General features: G+C 38.1%; 1 protein-coding gene across 1 annotated transcript; it reads left to right on the top strand.

The window, feature by feature from the left end:
- Nucleotides 1-6,639: 6,639 nt before the first annotated feature.
- LOC147459698 (putative xyloglucan endotransglucosylase/hydrolase protein 8) lies at nucleotides 6,640-11,764 on the top strand. The gene is made up of 4 exons (XM_086509885.1): nucleotides 6,640-7,017; nucleotides 9,457-9,557; nucleotides 9,989-10,194; nucleotides 10,994-11,764. Exons 1-4 carry the CDS (start codon nucleotides 6,744-6,746, stop codon nucleotides 11,400-11,402), a joined length of 990 nt encoding a protein of 329 aa, XP_086366011.1. The 5' UTR covers nucleotides 6,640-6,743; the 3' UTR covers nucleotides 11,403-11,764.
- Nucleotides 11,765-23,936: the final 12,172 nt, after the last annotated feature.

The following is a 23,936-nucleotide window of genomic DNA, read 5'->3' as shown; positions in this document are numbered from 1 at the left end:
ATGTGCACACTTTGTCCTCTTGTCCTTTTATGACAAAACCGCGAGGCTGCGTTACATAAACTTCCTCAAATATGTCACCATTCAAGAAAGTAGTAACAATATCTGATTGATACATCCCAACCGAAATGAGCTGCCAATGCACATAGAAAATGCACAGTAGTCATACGACAAGTGGGAGCAAAAGTCTCTTCATAATCTATGCCTTTTTGTTGTGCATAACCCTTTGCAACAAGTCGAGCCTTATGGCGATCGATCTCACCATCCGGCTTGCGTTTCAACTTGTAAACCCACTTCTTACCAATGGCCTTTTTGCCAGGAGGCAAATCACATAAAGTCCATGTGTCATTTTCTATAAGTGCATCATATTCATATTCTGATTGCATGGCAGCTATCCAATTTTCTGAATTCTATGCTTCATTAAAATACAGAGGCTCCTCAACATCATGTAAAATAGACACAACCAAAGCATAACAATCTGATGCATAAGATGCATGGCGAGAGCCTGAACGAGTACAACTAGACAAAGGTGCATCCAATTTACTGTCACGCAAAGTGTGCACCAGCCATTTTGGCATACCTCTAGCGTGCTCATTTTCAGCCCTTTCCTCATCAAGTACATCATGTACATCTGCATCAGTAATAGGCTGATCTAGAACATTTTCAGAAACCCCCATAGGCTTTACATTTGCCTCATTGGAACTTACATTTGTATTTCCACCACTGAACAGAGGCAACAAAGTGTCATAAATGTCCTGTAAGCTTACATTACTGTCTCTAGTACATGACAACAAGGGATGAACAGAATCTTCCACAAACACTACATCCCGAGAAACGAGAATACGTTTTGTTTACGGGCGATACAACCTGTAACCTTTGCTTTCAGCACTATAAACAACAAAAATACATTTGGCAGCCTTATCATCCAATTTTGTGCGCTGCACTTGTGGCACCAAAGCATATGCCAAACAGCCAAAAACACGTATGTGCTCAATAGAAGGCTTTCTATCATGCCATGCTTCATATGGAGTAATAGACTGCAAAGCTTTTGTAGGACACCTGTTAAGTACATAAGTGGCAAAAAGAATGCGGCAAAGCTTGACTTTTGACCATACATCGTGCCATTTCCGTCAGTGACCTGTTTTTCCTCTCAGCAACACCATTTTGCTGAGGTGTATAAGGCACTGTACATTGGTGTTTTATCCCACGACTAGCCAGAAATGCATTAAATTCATGAGACATATACTCCCCCCCCTCGATTGGAACGGAGGGTGCCAATAGTACATTTCGAGACATTTTCAGCCATAGCCAGAAATTGTTTGAAGCACATAAAAACTTCGAACTTCGCTTTAAGCGGGAATACCCATGCATGCCTGGAGTAATCATCGATGAAAGTCACGAAGTACAAGTAATTGCCCAAGGACAGAGTTTGCATGGGCCCACAAACATCACTATGCACAAGCTGCAACCTGCATGTGGCCCGAACTGAACCATCCTTTGGAAACTTAGAACGCTGTATCTTACCCAAAATACAGCCTTCAGAAACATGTTTGACAGGTGCTTCAAGAGGCGGCAAAGAAGCAACCATATCAGATTTCTGCAAACGCAGCAAACTGGCAAAATTCAGATGACCAAAATGTGCATGCTAAAGTTTTGCATCTGAAATAGCCCTTGAATCTACAACAACATTTGAAAAATTTTGTCCACACTTGTCATACAAAGTGAGTTTATACAGCCCACGGCACAAAAGGCCAGATGCAACAATTTCATCACCAAAACTGAGATCATGAACTATACATCTATCATCCACAAATTTGACTACAAGTCCAAGTCTAGCAAGTGCGGATACAGACAAGAGATTCTTCTTGATCCCAAGTACATAAAGTGCATCAACAAGTGTGAAAGAACTGCCATTAGCAGCAGTAAGCACAATCTTTCCAACTCCCTGAACTGGATAAGAGGCATTGTTGGCACAAGTGACAGAATTCCCATGAGGGACAGACTCGAGAGAGGTAAACAATTCACGATGTGAGGTAATGTGCTTTGTAGCACCACTATCGAAATACCACACATGTGAATCTGCAGCAACTGACAAGCATGCATCATGGACAACAAGATTGTAAGTGCACTCTGTGCTAAAAGCCCATTCTGCATCAACATCAGCATCACAGTCTCCTTTCACAGAAGACTCAACAATGGCTGCATTTGTAGTGGAACCAGCATTTGCAGTGGAACCACCCTCTTTCTTCTTAGCCTCTTTGGCCTTCAACTTAGGATACGACTTGATCAAGTGATTATTAGCTTTACAATAATGGCAACACATCTTCTTTTTGCCCTTATCACCAGAATTGCCAGACGAAGTGTTGCCAGCAGAAGCATTAGGAACAAAATTTTTGCCACTCGCAACAGAACCATAAGAAGTGGCTGCATTGCTATTACCACCCTTTCTTTGAGAAGCAATAAAAGCCTGCTCAACTGCACGTTGCCTAGTCCTGTTTTTTCTGGAAAGTGTCTCTTGCAATAGCAATGTGCATAATGCATCAAACTTGACAACTTATGGATTTCCTTGGGTCATAAGTCTCCAAGTACAAGCAAAAGTCTGGTAAGAATCTGGTAAGGCATCAGGAACAGTCTGCACAAGTGAACTATCTGAAATGACTTCGCCTGCAGAAATAAGCTGCTCATTAATATCCTTGACACTAGCAAGGAAATTGTCCATATCATCTTCCTCATGCATAATCTTCGACTCCAGCTCATTACGCAGCAAAGAAATTTTAGCCTCATTGCGGCTTGCATAAAGACCCGCTAGAATATCCCAAGCTTGTTTTGCAGATTTTGCTGAACGGATGTGAGGAACAATGTGCGCTTCACAGACAATGCAATCAATGCACGAGCCTGCACATCCTTTACATCCCAGCGAGCTTGTTCTACCATAGGCAAAACAACGCTAACAGTAGCAATCCTTGTAGCAAGACTTGCAACATCCTCAACATCGCCTACATCCTTAGAATCAGGACGTACATCAATGCCCTGCACAATGTTCCAGACGCCCTTTGACACAAGAACATGTTGCATCATATAATCCCACATAGGGTAATTGTCCCCATCCAACTTGTCCTCAACAGAAAACATCTTGAACACATCTGTGTTGTTGTTGTCAGCCATGGTAAATGTTGCACCTGATGTGAAAACTGCCCAAAATAGAAGAAACGGAGCGGGAAAAATACATGCTATATAGCACAAATTGTAGAAGACTATAAGGCACCTGTTATGCAGAAAACGGCACTGACAAAAATTCTGCACAAAATGACAAAATTGCCTGTGCAGACCTGCCTGTAGTGGAAACGGAGGCCGAAATGAGCCCAAATCGAAAATCTGAGCCGACCAAGCTCTACGACCTCTCCCAAAGTATTTGTCAACCTGCGAACGCTCGCCAAAGCTCACTGAAATCGGAGAAAGTGAGCAGGCGTGTACTGGAGCAGCTGGCGACTAAGCCCGGGAGGACGCAACCTACTCTGATACCAATTGTTGGATTTAGGGTTGCAGAGAAACACACACAAATTGGAGAAGACGAAGGAAGCTCAAGGCACACAATAGAGAGTGTATTACTTAGTGTGCAATGGAAAGATAGATATCCCTAGAGTGATGGGCGTATATACAATGCACGGGGGCAAAAACCTTATAAAGAGGGAAAAAATGCCCCGGCGGTCCTAATGTGTTCACACACATCACTACCACATGTATATGGTAACAGAAATGATGACTTGGTCCAATAGGAAAAGGATGCAACCTTCTGGCAAATGGATGTAAACTACCAAGATTATATTAGAGGCTATTTTCTAATTAATCTTTGCACTTTGAGATATCATCATTGTGTCTATACTCTCTCTCTATGCACTTGCTCTTGGCCTAAAACTAACCCTAATCTCCATCTCTCTAACCATAACACCATGGTTAAGCTAAGACCTTATCCCCCATAGCCTAACGCTAAACCATTGGTGCTTAGGGAACTCGCTTTCCAACATCTTTTGAATCATTATTTGGGCATTCAATTCAAGCAATGTGATGAGGGTATTACATTATGCCAGAAAAAGTATATAAAAGTTTTGCTAAGCAGACTTAGACTTTATGATTGCAAACCAATTACCACTCCTATGGGAATAGATTTGAAGTAAAGTCTACATGATGCTAGAGAACCTCTAGATGTTACTCTCTACCAGAGAGATATTGGTTGCCTCATTTATATATGCATTACAAGGCCAGATATTCAATTTGCAATCTCACAAGTGAGCATATTTATGCATAGCCCAAGGTCTAAGCATCGACAATAGTTAACAATATCTTTCTCTACTTGCATGACATTATATATCTTGGGTTCTTTTATCCTAAGGGGGGATCATTGCTACCAGATTTACATGCCTTCTTTACCGAGATTGTGTTGATTGCTATGACACACGACTATCCATGAGCAGTTTTTCTTTCATGCTTAGCAATTCATGCATATCTTGGTTGTGCAAGAAGAAACTTACTATGGCCACCTCTAGCTGTGAGGCTCAGTACAGGGAGTCTTTCACAAGTATGGTTGAGTGTGTGTGGCTCCGATGCCTTATGGATGATTTGGGAGTTAGAGTCTGGAACTCTCATCTACACTGATAGTTTGAGTACATTGACATCTGCAAGGAATCCAATCTTTCATGCTCAAAAAAAGCACATTGAGGTGCATTATCAATGTGTCAGGGAGACACTCTCAATTGGAGACAACAACTTGACTTATATGCCGACACAAAACAAGCTTACATATCTATTCACAAAGGAATTTTCCCGTAAGAAGTTTGAAGCTTTTGGCTTGCTTTCCTTTGTGGATTGATCATGTCCATAGGGCATGGCACTTCCCTATACTCTATTTGTGATCTCTCATTCACTGCATCCGATTTCAATGACACTTAGGAGCACCGAGGTACTTTTTCCTCTTACTAGGAGGTTTTTCTCCCCGTGGTTTATATGCACGCCCATCACTCTAGGGCTATCTTTTCTTATATCTTCACACCAAGTAATACGTTCTGTTTTGTGTTCCTTGAGCTTCTTCTCTATCTCCAATTTGCGTGTGCATTCGTGCAACCCTGACTCCAACAAGATGCATCTCTCGAGACCACCAATATAGTGGTAGATATAGTTAGCTCTTGGGCTCTAGATTAGGGGTTAACTTCTTTTTCTATTGGATTGGCATTTTAGCTGGCTTGTTGCAAAAACTATACTATGTACAATGGCTGCACAACAATCTTTTGGTGCCATGGCCAAGGAATGAGAGATTTCTTGGCTTGAGCTATAGGGGTTCCACCATTTCTTGAGTGACCTCTATTCTTTTTTATCGACCCATAGAATTCATCACTATTCTGGTGTTGTTCTTTTGGAAATTAGTTGCAAATTTAAAAGCTCCCAGGAAATCCATATCCCATGATTGCAATTTGAAGTATCATCGTATGCCAAAATGATTCCACAAATATTGAGCCTTGGGATTTTCTTCGATGCCATCCTTGTGCAAGCAACCGTGGGTGGTGGACTGACAATGACCTTTTTTCCTCATACAGAGGGTGTTTAGGCTCACTGCCACACGAAGAATTTAGATAGTTGGCAAGAAAATGAACAAAAAGATAATGTGCAAGATCATGTAGTCGATGAGCGTGCACAGGAGGAGCTTTGACAACTGGGAAGTTGCTTGAGGGGATCGTCCATAATCAAGCAAATTTAGACGTGAGTTCGCTTTCATATCGAGCATGAGCTACGAAGCCCATCCACCCTCTCTGATGGCCATCGCTATGAGTACTCATGGTGATTGACCATGTCAAAATGGAGGAAGTTTGTGTACCCTCACATGTAGAGGGCCTTAGAGGGCTCCCCCATAGGCCCTCTAACGGTGAAAATGGAGGGCCGTCATCATAGAAGGTGCAACCCAATAAGGAGTTCCGCTTTTAAAGGGCGTCGTTACACAAAACTCAGAACGAAGCCTTGCAATTTCAATGGGACGTGGTTGAAGCACCCCCTAGATCATGATATCACCATTGTGCCAAGCTGTAGCGCATTTTGCAGCAACATCTCGACAAATTTAGCTTGTTCACTGGTAGCTACACATTGGTTTCCAACTATAGGTTCGTTTAGTAGAGAGTATGGGTCTGCCCTTGAAACTGCGCGCAGGTGCATTGGTATGTTGAAGGGCCCTCCAATTTGGAAGGTCTATGGGGGAACCTTCTTACTTAGAAAGGGAGCACTTTGAAGGCCTACCTATTTGGTGAGGTGTTAAGGGCCATTGAAGCTTGGTTGAGTGTTTTTGAGAGCGACACGTAATAGACAAGGATTTGACCATGTCATTAGTTCCGAAGAGACATTTGAAAGGGGTCGTGCAAACAACACTTGTGTAAATAGGTGCTAGCGCGGCGAGGACAGCTCCTCCTAGAGTTTTCATCACATGACGTGCAGACCTCGTATATGAGTGAATGGGTCCCGCGGCCTGCTGCATGCATGTAGTGCGCTACCTCTCTCTCCCTCTCTCTCTCTCTCTCTCTCACACACACACACACCTTGGATCTGCAGAGACGCTCCGCAGAATCTTTCATCAGCTTATAAATTCAAGTGCCCATTCACAGACCCTTGAAAGACGAGCAGCGGACAATCGAAACCTGCAGAAAAGCTTATAAGAGAAAGCCCAGAAAGAAGGCTGATAGGAAACCTCAAGAGAGAAGCAGGTCACAATGCAGATGGAGCCTGCGCTGCAGGGCTTCATAAAAGCTGAAAGCAGCCGCAGGAGCAGGATTAGGCAGCTGATTAGCGATAATCAGGTTCTTGCCATGGCTGCGTTATTGTGGCCATTGCTGGCGATGGTGATGGCCGGCCAGATACAGGGAAGCCGCGCGGACAGCGCCCCTGGCCACTTCAATGATCACTTTTATGCGGGTTGGCGGCCTGATCATGTCTGGCTGGCTGATGAAGGCCGCACCATCAACCTGATGCTCGATAACAACACAGGTACATTCTCTCTCTCTCTCTCTCTCTCTCTCTCTCACACACACACACACACACACACACACACACACATTCACACCCGCACATTAACAGGCACACTCCCAAGGTGGGTGGTGGGTTACACCCAACACTAAAAAGCATGGGGTTTTTAATGAAGACCCCATCAAGGGATCGACAACGGCGACAAACTGCACGTGCGAGATGCGAGGTAAACTTGACCGTCTGATTTTATAGGGATGTGTCCCGAGTTTACTTTTTTTCCTAGTTTACGTTTGTCCGGATAAATACATTATATACTTTATAGCTTTTTGTTTAGGCTTTGGGGACACCAAAAAGCCCGTGCCCGCGTGGTCAAGCCATTGTGTTGTCATAGCTTGGGTACCAAGTTTCAATCCACGGGGTCGCGGAGCAGTTTGATTTTTGTTTGCCATCCATCTCCCTCGAGATTTGCGCACATAGTTTGTTGTTGGCGATCCCATGATGGGATCCTCATTAACACTAGAATGGTAACAGGACACTTTTGTGTCCTGTTAAGTGACCATTTTGCTTGAATTATTTGAAGAGTATGAAAATGAATTTCTAGGTGCTATATATCCACAAAGTTGCCTTATGAGCTGAAAAAAACTTAGCATTTTTTTTTTGAGTATCGATCTCACCATTAACCTTACTCTTGCACAACATTTTTGAACCTAGACTGTGTGAAAAAACGGGTCCCGTTTTTGGCTTTTTTTCAATTTTTGGCAACTATACCACTCTAAACTTCATGTTTGTGAGGTTTAGATGGTTAGAGGTTAGGCCTTCATAGTTCTCAACATGTTTTGATGCTTGTAGGGAGAGCTAAGTGTTAAAATTGAAAGTTATGACCAATTTACAATAATTGCATAATCCTATTTTTTGGCCAAAATTAGCACTTTTATGATTGTTTTGGTGGCTTTCTTGATATCCAAATTCAATATTGATTGTGTAAGTGTAATGTATAACATAAAGCTAATCTTCCTTGAGTTTTAGGGGACCTAATATGCTATATAGCATAGTATATGATGATGGTTGAGTTTTTTGATTGCTGAAGAATACGATACATTTTAGAGTAGCAAGTATAACTTTCTCAATATTGCTAGTTTCGTAGGCAAATTGTGTGTATTTTGTAGGTAGTAACCATATCTAATCATAGACTACAAACTTGGCTAGATATTGAGTAGTTTCTATGGGTTTCTAGAGGTCATAATGCTAAACCCAATTTTTTCATGTTTGCTGTATTTAGCACTTTATCATTGCCCCCAAGGTTCCAATTGTAAGAGATCCATTATACTTTTGACATGCTCCATGGCTCCTTTTGAATCCAGAGGCCCAAAGGGAACTAAGAAAACATGTATATAGTATCTGTATTGAGCATGACTATAGAAACTTTGATGATAGGTTCGCAGAATGGCAAAAATGCAACTTTTTTGTATCTATTTTTTTTTGCCCAAAAAAAAATTAGTGAGGTAAAAGCAACTATATGTTTTGATCACCAACCCATTGAAGTTAATGGGGCATTTTATCTCATGTCCTACAAAAATCTGCACTCTTATTTATATGCAATCAACCGTAAGAAATTGCTGTTTTGGGCAAAATGCACTGGTCCATCAACTTTGGAGGCTTGTAGTGACCAAGGGATGAGAAAAATTACAAGTTTCTCATTCTTTCCATATGTAGTAGTTATTGAACTATAAGCTCATGAAAGGATTTTTCAAAATGAGTGGATCTACTATGGTTTTGGAAAATTTTCCCAAAACCCTGAAAGGACACTTTTATGTCCTGTTAGGTTACCATTCTAGTGTTAAAGACCCCATGGGCTTTAGTGTTGTAGGTGGTCAGAAAGGTCATAGTTGAGTAATTGGATGAGTGTGCATGTGTTAGAGAGGAAAGTTTAGAGCTTTCCGCAGGCTCATCACTTACAAAATATGTAACATATAATTTGAGACGTTTAACACAATATAGACCAAAAATTAGTCTCTTGGGATCGTTCCTATGATGTCAAATCTCTCTCTCTCTCATTCTTGTGGATCGGATTGTGGTTTCTTGAGATGATTCCTATCTATATTTATATCTATACTATATATAAAGGGGTAGCCGGACTCCTCAAAGGTAGGGAGAATGCTCTGAACCTCAACCTAGTGAGGCAATCAGAGAGGGAGGCAGTTGTCACCACTGCAAGCGGCACTTGCGTACTAGTTATGTTAAACCTTCTCATATATAGAGAATAAAGTTAGTCTCTTGGCATTGTCCTTACAATGTCAAAATACTCTCTCTCTCTCTCTCTTTATATATATATATATATATATATATATATATATATATATATATATATATATATAGATAGATAGATATATGTATGTACACACACACACACACACACACATACTAATACTATGATGTGAACCTCATCTTGTACATGTTTAGGTTCGGGGTTTCGATCTTACCATAGCTATGCGCATGGCTATGTGAGCATAAGCATCAAGCTCGTCCCAAGCAACTCGGCAGGTGTGGTCGTCGCTTATTACGTAAGTTTCTTATTCATTCAACTTGCATGCTGCAAATAGAAACTTTTGGGATTAATTGAGCAACAACTTTTGAGCAAGCAAGCACTCCTACTATAAAAGTTGATTATATTTTTGAACTTTTTTGTAAGGAAATTTTTTTCTCTTATTTCAAATTATGTATATATTAAGCAATACAAAATATGAAGCTAAGGACTCTATGAGTTGCTAATGCAAAGTTGAAAACCCAAATACAAATAAAGCTAGGGTATATTTGGTAGGCTGTGTGTATGTACATGTGTTGATTGGCCATTGTGTCATTGCCACAAGGTGTAAGTCGGTTGAAAGGGTTTATGATTATGGAGCAAAGGTAGGATTCTTAAAGATCATAATATTTTCCATCAAATATCCTACATATATTCGTTATGTACACAAGCTACTTTTTCTGTATGTAGATGTCGTCCGAAAGAACAAATACAACCGAAGATTGGGATGAGATAGATTTTGAATTCCTGGGCAATGTGTCGGGACAACCTTGGATATTGCAAACTAACATCTTTACTAACGGTACTGGCGGTAGGGAGCAACGGATTTTCCTTTGGTTTGATCCCACTGAAGACTACCATGACTATTCAATGTTGTGGAATCCTCATCAAATTGTGTAAGTCTCTTCTTTCTCTCTTCTCATAAGTATTTTTAACTAGTTGCAACTAGAAACACTCTTGTTTGTCAAGAGCATTAAATAGTTGACATAATGCAACTCATACTTAGCAAGCATTAACACATCTTAATACAAGTTTAGCATGCATTAACTAGTTGTGGCTAGAAACACCGTTTTTTGTGGAGGGCATTAAAGACGACATGCAACTCAAATATAGCTTGCATTGACACATCTTACGATGATTTCTAACCACTTCAAAGAAAATATTATAGTGCCTTAATTGAAAAAAAGCCTTAATGTTTTATGAGATAAAATGATTGCACATGCTATTGGATATCAATATTGATTCTAATTCATGCAAGTATTCTTGATGAAATTGTATATTTTCCAATTGTTAAATGTAAATAGATAATCTTTATTGATTTATGAACGAATTGCTAGTTGTTTAGTGCATTAAAGGAGTACTTATGTTGCTGAATACAATATTAGTTATCCATTTACGATGTATTTTTTTTAAAAGGCTACTTGTTATTGACTCAATACATTGTTGAATAATGTGCATGCATATAAAGGTTATTGCATGTCAATTTCCTCATTTGTATAGAATGGAAGTGTGAAAGAAATTCTATATCGAGAGTATCACATACATCACATTGTTCTAATTTCATATTAATACTTATCTATATCCATAACATAAGTTTTAGATAACTTTTCTACAAATGAAGATTTTTGGTCATAAGTTGTTTCGACAATTTTCACTATTATCTATAGTAATTTTTTCATGTTTCCTGTTTTAAAGGTGGTATGTGGACTCAGTGCCCGTACGGATTTATCGAAACACATCAATAACATACGCAACATATCCAAAATACAAGCCGATGGCTATTTATAGTAGCATATGGAATGGAGACAGTTGGGCAACAAGGGGTGGCTTGGAGAAAATCAATTGGACCTATTCACCATTTATAACATCCTACACTAACTTTCTTGTTGATGCTTGCGAGTGGAATCTACCTAACCAAGCCCCATCATGCTTTTGGTATACTCAACCATATTGGTGGGATCAACCAGACAAGTGGACTTTAAGCGTTGCTGAAAAGAATTACTACATGTACTACACAAAGCAATACACAATTTATGACTATTGTGTAGATACTCTCCGATATCCTAATCAAATGCCGGAATGTGCAACGCCACCATGGGACTAAGGATCACAAATTGTTTGAAGGTTTGATTATGTAATAGCCCTCCATAAACAAATTGGACGAAGCTCAATGCTCATAAAACTAACATATTATGAATTCATCTAGAACAACATTTTTTCTATCACACAAGCAAGAGCTCCATTGATTGCCCTCATCATTTGAGAAGAGTCTCCATAGCCAATTATCTCAAGTGAAACAAACAAACAGTAGTATGGTTTCCCAATTTCTTATGAGACTTCTCCACACTAAAACTAATTGTATACAAGGCTATGTTTTACAATGCCCCATGAAGTGAGCAATCTAGATTCCTATTATCCAGACTTCTTTGTTACTTTTTTAGAGTCTAAATTTACCAATAGAATATAGATGACAAAGCTCTTTTCTTGAGAAGAGCATATAATTAAGTATGTATATGTCAAACCATGATGTTCAAGTGGCTAAAATGCATGTGTGAGTGGTTTTTGTAAGGATTCCAAAGAATTTGAATAAAAGATACAACTTGAGCATAGAACTATGTACAAATTAGCATAATAAAATCACAAATAAGACAAATTAATTGAGCTCACTTGTTTTCATCACATGCTCAACACTTTTAGGAGTGGTTATGAAGATATTTACAATGTCGATATAAACTTTTTGTCACTTATTCAAATGTCCAAGGGTAGTAGTTCTTAGAGGCTTAAAGAACCACTAGATTAAATTTATTAAGTCTATAGATTTTGTAATGATTTGATTATGTAATTGGTCAGATGGAGACAAGCATTCCTTCATCCACATACATAGTCTCAAATACATAACTTTGAATGCACATGAATCGAAGCATACATGAAATATACATGGATGTACAAGCGCGCTTTTGTGTGTGTGTGTGTGTGTGTGTGTGTGTGTGTGTGTGTTTGTTATCTTATTAAACTTAATACATATACACAAAAGAACTTAAAGTTCAAAAGACAACTTGGTTTAGATAACTGGACAGAGGTTTGTACTAAAATAACTCAGTTTAGATTCATTTTTGTGCAATGATCCCGTAAAAAAGACATAGAGCTATGGAGATTATCCTAGTTGAATTCGCAAGGATCTTTAAAGTTGGACAAGAGCTAATCCAAAAAACTTTTAAGTAAAGATAGCATTCTCGCCTGCATCCATATAAACAAGACAAAAAAATTGTTAGTCTTGAATACATATTACAAGTGTCAAAGAACCTATCAGCTATTTTCCTTTGCCTACTTAATTTTTTTAAAACTTAAACTACTAGCCAAAATATATTTAGAGTATATAATAATGTAAACCATCAAAAGGCCATCACTCCTGTGATGTAAGACGTGGCTTGCATGACAAAGCATTTAGCTTTGTCATAATAATGTAAAGCATTAGAAGGCCATTACCCCTTTTGATGTAAGCGGCTTGCATGACAAACCATCAGGTTTTGTTTATAAAACTATAAATCAATCTTAAGTACTTCTCTTTATTCCAAGTTAAACCATATTTACCAAAACGTATCCTCAAGATCAAAAAGCCATCACCCCTTCTGATTCAAGTGTCATTACAAAAGGTATTTAAAAAATATAATTTAATAAAAATATTTCTTTCAGTTACAAAATCCAAGTTAATCATATAATTTAACCTTCCTTAAAAAGTGATTTAAAAAAAATGTATTATGTACATAGAAGATCTAGTCTTTTTATAAAAAACTTGTCTCATTATCTTGCCAAACCATTATCATTGAAAGCATGTAGTGATTTAGCTATATCAAGGCATCATTTAATAACAAGAAGGTCCTCACCAGTTATAAAGAAACGACAAGTGAGTTCCAGGTCTCGGATATTGCTTGCATCCAAATGCTCAACAGGCTCATCATTATTCACATTTTCAAATGTATGGGGAGGCCAAGTGAGTTATAAAGCAGTGACAAGTGAGCTCTAGGAATCAGATATTGCTTGCATCCAAATGATCAATAGGCTTAGCATCATTCACATCTTCAAATTTATGGGGAGGCTCTCTCAACGTGACAACATAGCACATCTATGCATGAGCTTTGGAAGCATCAATCCAAGACATCAGATTCAGACAACAACATCAACACTTACATTGAATGGAGGATCTTGCCATCAAGCCAGAGGGGAAGAGTGAAGTAGATGCTTACCATAGCATCAAAACACGCATAGTATATGCAATGCAAGATAGAAAAATTGGAGCTGCATGTCTGATACGTGCATGAGGAGAAGGGGAAAAATGGAAGAGAGCGAGAAAAAGTCAGCACAATAAATCTACATCATTCCCCATGCCACCAACTTTAAGAACAATAATGGGAGTATCCCATAAAGGTGCTAGGTAAAGCAACGAGGTAATCCCCTATAATACAAGATCACCATCAACACCATCATACATAGCCAAAGATCAATTCATCCATGCAAGAAAACACTTATGGTAATCATCCTTAGGAAAATAAAACCATCAGCTCCGATAAGTATGGTACAAGCAAATGTAGTAACAAATGCAAGGCAAACCTCCACAAGGTTATGTAATCACGTACAACATTATACCCATCAGCTCCATCCTACATAATAGAGCCAATTTTTCCACTTAAGGCAATAACAAGGTAGATACTCGTAGTAGATACCCACAAGACAATATAACTACTAGCTAAAAGCCAGCTATATTATCTGCAAGATAGCATGTAGAAGTAGCTTCTTATAAAGTACATTACTCGGCAATTTTAGCTACATAACAGAGCCAATTTTTCCACTTAAGGCAATAGCAAGGTAGATAATCCTAGTAGATACCCACAAGACAATATAAACACTAACTAAAAGCCATCTATAGTATCTACAGGATAGCATGTAGAAGTAGCTTCTTAAAAAAGTACATTACTAGGAAAATAAAACTTAGCAGATTGTTCTGTAACAATCCAAGCTAAGTGAAGTGACTAAGTGACTCGATTAGGAGTTCCAAAAAATCAAAATTCTTTAAAATTGAAGGTACCACAGGTTATAAAGTGATCATAGCATCAAAAGTCACCTTCAACCTAAGGTAAAAAATGCAAGAATATAATCACACACAAGACAATATAACTATCAACTCCAATAAGCATAGAAAAAGCTAGATTCATCCATAGAATACCCTCAGGGTATCAAGAAGAGGGTATGTGTGTACAACCCAACACCACCAAGACCTCTTCACGATAGTTTATCAGAGGTATATTAGTATTGTGTGTATGTGAGTCTTAGTTTAGTAGAGGTACATTAGTATTGTATGTATGTGTGTGTGTCAAGCATGAAAGAGTCATAGCCAAGTATAGCGACCAAGTGTGTGTGTGTGTGCATGTCCACTCTTACCCAGACACCATACTCAATGTTCAAGCAATCGGCCCATTGAGTATGGACTTACTACCTAATCAAGTTGATGAGATTAACATAGTCAAATTTGATTCTTAAGAGATGATGTACCACATCAAAAATCCATGAAGAAAGTAAAGCAAGTCTCATAAGAACTACATGCAATAATGTCTTTAGAGAATATTGTGTTCAAGTAGGAGTTTTAAGGCTTTGTCAGCCAATAGTAAATAGTGTGGATGCGGTTTATAGTCTATCAGAGATGTTATTAATTTTTTTTTAGGTTCAAGGATAATCATCATACAAACGACTAGTTTAAAGGTGGTATGATCCTTAAAAAACACAAGAATTAATTACTTATGGGTGAGTAAATTTGGAATATTAACCTGCAACCTAAAACCAAAAGAGCCAAAAGACTACAATGGTAGTGAGTAAGAACCCAATCTATAGTCAAAGAAAGACCACCTAACACCTAGCAAACTAACAAGGAATTATAGACAGTGGGTCAATCAAAGCATATACAAAAAAGATAAACTAAATTTAGCATCCCAATACACACATCTACTTGGGAGGGCCGTAAGTTTAGGATATGGTGTTGCTGTATTAAAATTAATACATATATACAAAATAACATAATGTTCAAAGGACGGCTCACTTTAGATAATTGGACAAAGGTTTGTACAAAAATGCCTCAGTCTTACATTCATTTTTGTACAATATAATAAGAATAAAGCATCATTCTAATGATCCTACACAAAAGACACAGAGATGTGGAGGTCTAGGTTAAATCAGTAGGGATCTTCAAAGTGAATCAGTAGGCTAGGCCAAATATTTTTAAAGTAAAGATAGCATTCTCACCTACATCCATATAAACAAGACAACACATTTGCTAGCCTTGAATAGTACTACATGTGTCAAAGGACCTATCAGTTGTTATACTTGTCCTATTTAAAAAATATTCAACTTAAACTACTATCCAAAATAGATTAAAAGTATATAATAATGTAAAGCTTTAGAAGGCCATCACCCATTCTAATGTAAGTGGCTTGCATGACAAAGCATTAAGCTTTGTCATAATAATGTAAAGCATCAGAAGGCCATCATACCTTATGATGTAAGTGACATGCATGACAAAGCATTAAGTTTTGTTATAAAGTATAATTCAATCTTAAGTACTTTTCTTTATTCCAAGTTAAACCATATTTACCAAAAGGTATCCACAAGATCAGAAGGCCATCACCCTTTCTGATTCAAGTGTCATTGCAGAAGGTATTGACAAAATGTAAATTCATAAAAATATTTCTTTTGGTTTCCAAGTTAATCATATAATTTTAGTTTTCTTAGAAAGTGATTAAAAAAATGTATTATGTACCTAGAAGATCTAGTTTTTTTGTCAAAAACTTGTCTTCTTATCTTGTTAAACCATTATCATTGAAATCATGTAGTGATTTAGCTACATCAAGGCGTCATTTAATAAACAATATAATGCTGCATGTAAGTATGCTCTTTTTCCATTGAGTCCACAATCATAGAGGGTCATAGTTTCTTAAAAAAACTATGAGAAGCTATGATTTAGCATAAAGAACAAAGTTATGATCCATATTGTGTTCTTAGTGCACATAAATATTTTCAACTTTTACATGGAAATTCCTTTTCCTTCTTTTTTATTAACATTATTAATACTTACTCTCAAAGAATAAAAACGAGTTACAGAATCATGCCATAACAAAATCTCAGCATATCCTCTCGAGAAAAGCATTCTTTTAAAAAAGAGTCGAATTATTTCATCAGAGTTTAGCTTTGTGAGGAATCAGAACTGATCATGGTATCATTTCCATGGTAGACCACATCTACAAATTTTGGGCAGAGCCATATGAGTGGTAGGATCCAATATTTTCTACTTTTATATATTAGAAGGTAAGATCAAAGAGCTAAAAGTGGAATCAGATGTCAAGCAAGCAACAAAAGTGAGTGCCAAAATATATCATCATTTTCATCAAAAGCATCCAATGTCTAAAGGCACAAGGAGGTAATAGAGAAACCATAATTATCGATGCATTAGACAATGAACAATATTTCCATATTCCATAGACCATTATTTGGAAAGATCCTATCCTTTAGGTATTATCCACCACTGGAGTTATAGTATAAGCTAACGCATCAATCGCAAAGGAAAAGCAGGAAAAAAGTCATCAGCCAAAATCTAAAAAGTCACCAAGCATCAACTCAAAGTAGCAAGGGTATAAAAGACTAGTAATGAGTCTTTGCAGATAAAGTTATCAAAACACAATTATGTATACCCAATCAATTAGGCAAACAAATCAAGGGAGAAAATCATTAGCAATCCATATTAGGATTCAAAACCTAGTTGATGAGGTTTGGGTAAAGCATCATAACAAGAAACACTTTCAATCTGTAAGCCCGATCAAGTAAAATAATTATGGCTTATAAGCTCCACTAGCAGCACACTATGACAATTAAAAACAACAGTGATATTATCTACAAACCAACACTTGGAAAGATCCTCTCTTTTAGGTTATATCTACACTTAGCCTCAAACCTGTTACATGAACATGGTTTAATTGTAAATACAAGATGTCCTCCTAAGATAGGTTAAAAAATTCTCAGGTGTCCTAAGACAAATCCAAAGTGCAAAGTTACATTTCAATAGATTTCAACATATTGAGGACCAAAAAATATGTGGGAGGCTTGTATGTGACATTTATTTGTAGTTTAGAATGATTGAGCATCCTGCACCATATATTTTTTACAACAAATAAAATTGAAAAGATATACCTATGTTTTCAATCAGTTTTGATAGTCATTCGGTAATCTTCATGTCCGATTTTGCTAACAAGCATTTAATTACAATTATTGTAGATGAGCAAGGGAAATTATAAACTGTGGTAGGCTTTCACATGTGTTTAAAATAATTGCGTAATGAAAAACTACAACATCTCACACCCAATAGTTAGCCCAAGTTCTGCATATAGCTCAACTAAGGCAAGTATACACAATTTAAGCATCAATTATGTAATTTTTTCTAATACCGCAATGATACCAAGCAATGATGGTTTTATTTCTTAAATATGATTACCATAAGTCTTTACTTGCATGGATGAACTGAGATTTGGCTATGTATAATGTTGCTGATGGTGATCCTGCCTTATGGGGGTTTACCTTGTTGCTGTACTTTGCACCTTGGTGGGATACTCCCCTTATGGTGCTCATAGTTGGTGGCATGGGGAATGATGTAGATTTATTGTACTAACTTTCTCATGCTCTCTTCCATTGTTTCTCCTTCCCCTCATGCACGGATATTATATGCATCTTTGACTTTTTTTCCTTATGCTACAAATACTAAGCGTGGTTTGATGCTACAGTAAGCATCTACTTCACTCTTCCCCTCTTGCTTGCGGATGAGCTCCTCCTTTCAATGTAGCTACTGATGTTGTTGTATGAATCTAATGCCTTGGATTGATGCTTCTAAAGCTCATGCATAGATTTGCTATGTTTTCACATTAAGAGGACTTCCCAAACATTTGAAGATGTGAATGATGCTGAGCCTACTAAAAGGATTTGGATGCCAGTAATATCTGATTCCTGGAGCTCAATAGTTGTTTCTTTATAGTTGGTAAGGGACTTGTTTTCCCTCACTAAGCCTTGCAAATATTGATTTTTAAAAAGTGACCGTTGTGCTTACTATGACGCAACTCTGTCAACTTTGGCTTGCAAAATGTCTGTAGCCTGCTGATTCTCAATTTCTTCTTCCTTTTCACTAATCATCACCAACAAATAGCATTAAATGTTTTTTGATTTTAAAGATCTACAAAAGCTAGTAGGCCTCCATAGGGGTTCACTCCTTCCGTCTCAACCATCTCTTCATCACAAATCTAGAGAGCCAAAGTTATATGAAGAAGGCATGCAATATGAATCCAAAGAGGAGTGGACAAAGAGCATGCAAGAAAATATGGACTTATTCAATTGAAATCAAAGTTGAAAATTGGCTGATTTTCATAAAGGTGACTGGGCACTACAAAATAAATGTGTGTATTAATTGAAGGAGAAAGAAGGTGGGAGAAAGAGATACAAGTCTAGGCTTGTGGTAAAGGGGTTTTTAAAAGAAAGGTGTTGATTTTAATTAAATATTTTCTCTTTTTGTAAAAATGAATTCCGTTAGACTTGTTTTAAGCCTTATGGCTACTCAAGACTTGAATCTTGAGCAAATGGATGTAAACCTGACATTCCCTCATGGAAACTTGGAGGAGATTCACACACTTCAACCAAAGGGGTATGAAGAAAAGGGTAAGGGAAAAATGGCATGCAAACTGAGAAAGAGCTTGTATGTTTTGAAGCAAGCATCAAGATAGTGGTACCTAAGATTTGACTGAGATCATGGACTCAAATGATGCAACTCAAATTACTGTGTATACACAAAGAATTTGGGGGATGGAAAATAGATAATCCGAACGCTATGTGTTGATTGCATGCTAATTGCAAGTGCTAACATGAAAGATATAAGATAGCTAAAGGAAGAATTGTCTGAATCTTCTTTAAAAAAAATTTAGGTGATGCAAAATGATTGCTTGGTATGAAAATATCAAGGACAGCTTGAAGAAAACATTAACATTATCTCAAGACGATTATATCAAGAAGATACTAGAAAGGTTTAAATTCAATGAAAAATGCAAAATTAGTTTCTACACCTTTGGCTAGTCACTTTAAAATAAACAAGGACATGTGTCCAAAGACACAAGATTAAAGAGGAGGCAAGTGAAAAATTTGTGTGGTGCACATGCACGTACGATGAGTGTAGAATGATAGAATTCGTCTGCATGGATTACTCACTACTAAATGAGTAAGATTCCTTATTCTTTTATGGAGAAAGAGTAAGGTTAGTGGTCCGTGAAGGCATTGGGAAGCCAAACACAAGACATTTGGACCTTGGTGCAACGCACATCCTACCTTTACCCCAACATACTCCCACTTATAAAGGGAAAATGTGCCGATATGTGGGTCCTGCTATCCAAACTACTAGTATGTACAAGAAATAGGTGAGAGACTCTCTCACCCTATGTCCACTAGCTCACTCACTTGATCTATATACAACCATATTGGCTCTAATGATAGGTGAGCATGTGAACCCATGCTAGAGCCTGCATGTAAATCTTGCACAAATGTCTATATGGTCTGCACAACTCCACAATGCATCATGCTAGTGTTAGTTATCATATGATTAACAATACTTGCTACAAATTCTCCCGCTATAGCTTCTAGGTCAGGCCTTGATACTAGTAGGTCATACATGAGATGTTCAAATGATGACAAAACCTGTGCAACCTAGCACTACTAGCCTCCTTAGTGCTATTTGCATACACTGCATCATCAAGACCACTCATCACATATGTATGTGTCGTTGTTGACACTAGGATGGCTATGTCCCTCTCATCCATAAGTGGAATTATGTGTCCTGCCATCGACTCATTAGCCTCTAGCATGAGCATATCAAAGAACTCCATATCTATAATCTCTACTTGGGTTGCTAGGGAGAGGGCCTGCTCTACCTCTATCTACATAGACTTTGACAACACCTGATGTGTCTCACATGAGAAATCCCACTCCACCTTTGCCTCTGTAAACCCACTGACATGTCTTGCATATCTACATGCTTTGTCTCTTGAATCTACTAGAGCTCACTCCATGAATGAGACATGTCTTGTCTCTTGCATACCACATGTCAGTGATGCAATCAAGTCCAAACCGTCTCAAACATCACTGATACGTCCAATGGATGAGAGAAGCCATATCTAGCTCCTCTCACAATCAGAAGAAATCCACAATTCATTTGGAAAGATTGCTCTCTAAGTAGTATCTGACACCCAAAATCTACTAGGTCTCTCATCGAAATCAAACCCTATGCAATTGCAGCAACATAACATGCATGGAATAACATAAAAGATGCACCACTAGGTAATGGAAAGAATACATCTCTTGTTCTTTACAATGTTAAAAAATAAACCATTGGCCAAGTGTACATGACTAAGCCTCCCACTAGAGAAGGTACTAAACCACAAACGACATGGTGTGATGTGGAAAATTGCATCCTCATCTAGCAACCAACGTGAATGATGACACCTGTGCCAGACATATAAGTATGAGGAACGCTAGAGGTAAACATGATATCATCATCACCAACATACTAAGACACCTCTCTAGCATGTGTCATAACCATATTTGTATCTTGCATACATCATTGCCACTGCCTCATATGTCAAAAGCAATGATGCTTAATGTGCCCTAGGTGACCACAATGGCATTGGCATGAGAGAGACCTCCATCTCTCACAAGTCATCTCTCTAGGCTCTAAAGAGTCACAAATATTTGCTAAATGGATGTCAAGAAACTAAAATCTGCATATGTATCAAAACGTGTATTCGGTAGTCTCCCTTTTAAACTAGGAAAAATTCCGAGCTAAATCTCAACTATAAATGACATCAAAGATTCCAAAGTGGAAGATCACCTTGACCACTACACAATCATAACTATGATCAACATATTTGACAAGTCATAGAGTAGACTCCTTGATTTCCCTCAAGAAAAGACATCCATGGGGAATCTGCTTGCTCAACTTGATGGAAAGTTTGCATGGATGTTAGGATCACATTAGGAAGAGCGTGGGGTCTCTAGGAGGGCCTCTTTATTTGCCATGCGATTATGGAGGTGATTAACATTTGGACGAATAGATACATGCCATGTGTGCAAGAATGGTGGGTGTGTAAGAGAGGTGTAAGAGTGGTCAAAGGATGCACTTTTCCCCCAAAAAAGGAGAGGAAAAATTTATGATTTTTAGCCTTCGATAACTCCTACATATGATCTTCGATTTAAGTGAAGATTATAGATTTTTAACCTACATGCCGAGCTCTTTCCAAAGATATGTTACATGATATACTTTTGGCCGCTAGATTTTAAATTTCATTTTGGGGGGGAATTAATTTGAATTCAAATAAACTAGCCATTTTACCTGTTTGAATTCAAAAGTTTTCCTTTGATTGCTTTTTTAATACTAAAGGCTTGACTCCCTTAAACTGCCAAATAAAGAGGCCCTCCTAGACTCCATTCTCTTCCTAATGATCTTTGCTATCTTGATAAACATTATGCAGTCCAGATCTGGTATCCTTTTTAAGACTTAAATAACGTCTCTCAAAGTCTTGAACATAGAGTCTTCATTGGATTTCCCTTTTGGTGGAGAGAGCTTGGGGCAGTTTAGCCAGGTAGGATGTTTCTTAAGAATTAGTCCATGCCTCCCCTAGCTCCTCACTCGGTATTGGGATTGGAAAAATTGTTGGTCTCTTTGGATTTTTTTGAGGATCTTGTGTGTAAAGAATGACATATCGAGGATGCCTCTTTAGCCAGTATCTCCTCCAAGAAGGATTCAGCTCCACCCCATCTGCAGCTTGGGCTTTAAGTAATCTCGCTTTGATCTTTACCACCTCATACTTTACTAGTGGGTATGGAATAAATTTTTAATTTCTTGTGTTTCTTATCTACTGGGAGGTATTTTTAGTCGCATTAGCAGAGTGTAGTACATGCTCCTTCCCTACCATGGGCTCCTTCCAAATGTCTCTACTTTCTTGTTTGATATTGACTTCCAAAGCTTTTTTGGCCTCCTTTGTAAAGATATCTATGGGCCATGTTTCCTCTTCCTTTTCAAGTGGTATTATGTCGGGGAGGGAAGTAGTGGCCTTTGCCTCTTCCATGCATTGAAAAAATTATAGAGCTTCTATTTCCTTGGTGATAGGTTTAGATGTGTCCTCAATTCTGATAATCTTCTTGCCTTTAAGTTGCATCTTTATAGCTTGTAGATCTTGTTGGATCTTGGCTATTTTCTTTTTGTAATGGAAATGGCCTATGAACTTTGAGAATAGCGGAATTAAGAGAATTAGAGTGAGCATTTTTGTGAGACTACTTTGAGAAGATAGAGGGTGAACTTAATTAGCGGTAGAAACATAACCATAATACTTAATTAACTTGGCATGAACAATACTATTGCAAAAGAGAACTAAAGAACATGACAACAGTTGAGGATTGAATTTATGTGGAGCCGCGATCCCCCCTCCAATGGGCTTTTGTATCATAGATTCTCTCATCAAGAGAGACTTGGTACAATACAATCTTTGTGTTCCTTGTGTGACCTAGGTGTTGCAATGAATATGGAAAGATTCATGAATCACCAGCATAACATAAATTTTTTAAAAACATTAACCATCCTTGGCCTCAGTCCCCAAGTCTCAAACACCTTCAAAGGTGGAGAAAGCTAGTGTGGAATGAGGGTAGGGAAGAGGAAAAGAAGCATTCATAGGAGAAAGAAATAGATCCTCACTTATCATCACTCTTCTTGCTTAGCATAGCATGATAGCATAGAAATGAGGATGAAGAAGATGGAAAGATTAAGCATTGAATCATGGATCTTGGTTGGATTTGCATTCCATAGCCAAGAGTGTTGGTGTAGGCTCTCAACTTCTCAATAAGCTTGAAGAAGGAGATGGAGCTCTTGCACTTTTCACTTCACACAATGAGTGTGTGTGTGTGTGTGTGGGGGGGGGGGGGGGGGGGGGGGGGGGGGGGGAGAGTATACCCCCCAAGCTAGCCCCCTCCTTGCTTTGGTTGTGTAACATTCAACGATCTAGTAACTTGCGTGTAGAAGAAATTGATAACAAAGTGAGAATTTCATTAAGAACAAGTTCCTAATGAGCATAGAGAGAGTGCTTAATTTGAGAAAGCAACACAACAATTTACACCTAGCTAGTTTGGAATAGAAATTACTTGAAAAGAGAAAGAAATAGAACAATTGAGAATAGTTGAGGACCGGATTTGCATGGAGCTGGTGCCCCCTCCATAAGGCTTTGTATTATAACTTCTCCCATCAAAGCAGACTTTTGTACAATACAATTCTTGTGTTCCTTGACAAAGCTCATCGTTGCAATGAAGATGGAAGCTTCATACACCAAATTATGATTGAAGAACACACCTAGTGTCCCTAGCCCGAGTGCCAAGACCTCACACACCTTCAAAAATGGTGAGAGCTAGCAAGGAATGAGGAAAGATTGAGAGGAAGAAAGCATTGACAAGGTTTAGGTTCTCCTTTAATTGTATGCCTTGCATCCATCTAGCATCTTCAAAAGGATAATTTTTAAACTTGATAAGA

This window comes from Adiantum capillus-veneris, chromosome 4 (genome assembly GCF_014529385.1).
Source record: "Adiantum capillus-veneris isolate H3 chromosome 4, ASM1452938v2, whole genome shotgun sequence".
NCBI classification, from domain to species: Eukaryota; Viridiplantae; Streptophyta; class Polypodiopsida; order Polypodiales; family Pteridaceae; genus Adiantum; species Adiantum capillus-veneris.
Note: the sequence above shows the minus strand (reverse complement) of the source record. Positions and strands in the feature narration are given on the sequence as shown.

Bases quoted from the DNA above. Each gene is read 5' to 3' on its own strand.
- LOC147459698 (XM_086509885.1), top strand. From the start codon at position 6,744: ATGCAGATGGAGCCTGCGCTGCAGGGCTTCATAAAAGCTGAAAGCAGC. The intron at 7,018-9,456 runs GTACATTCTCTC...GTACATGTTTAG, and splicing joins GATGCTCGATAACAACACAG to GTTCGGGGTTTCGATCTTAC. The intron at 9,558-9,988 runs GTAAGTTTCTTA...TTCTGTATGTAG, and splicing joins GTGTGGTCGTCGCTTATTAC to ATGTCGTCCGAAAGAACAAA.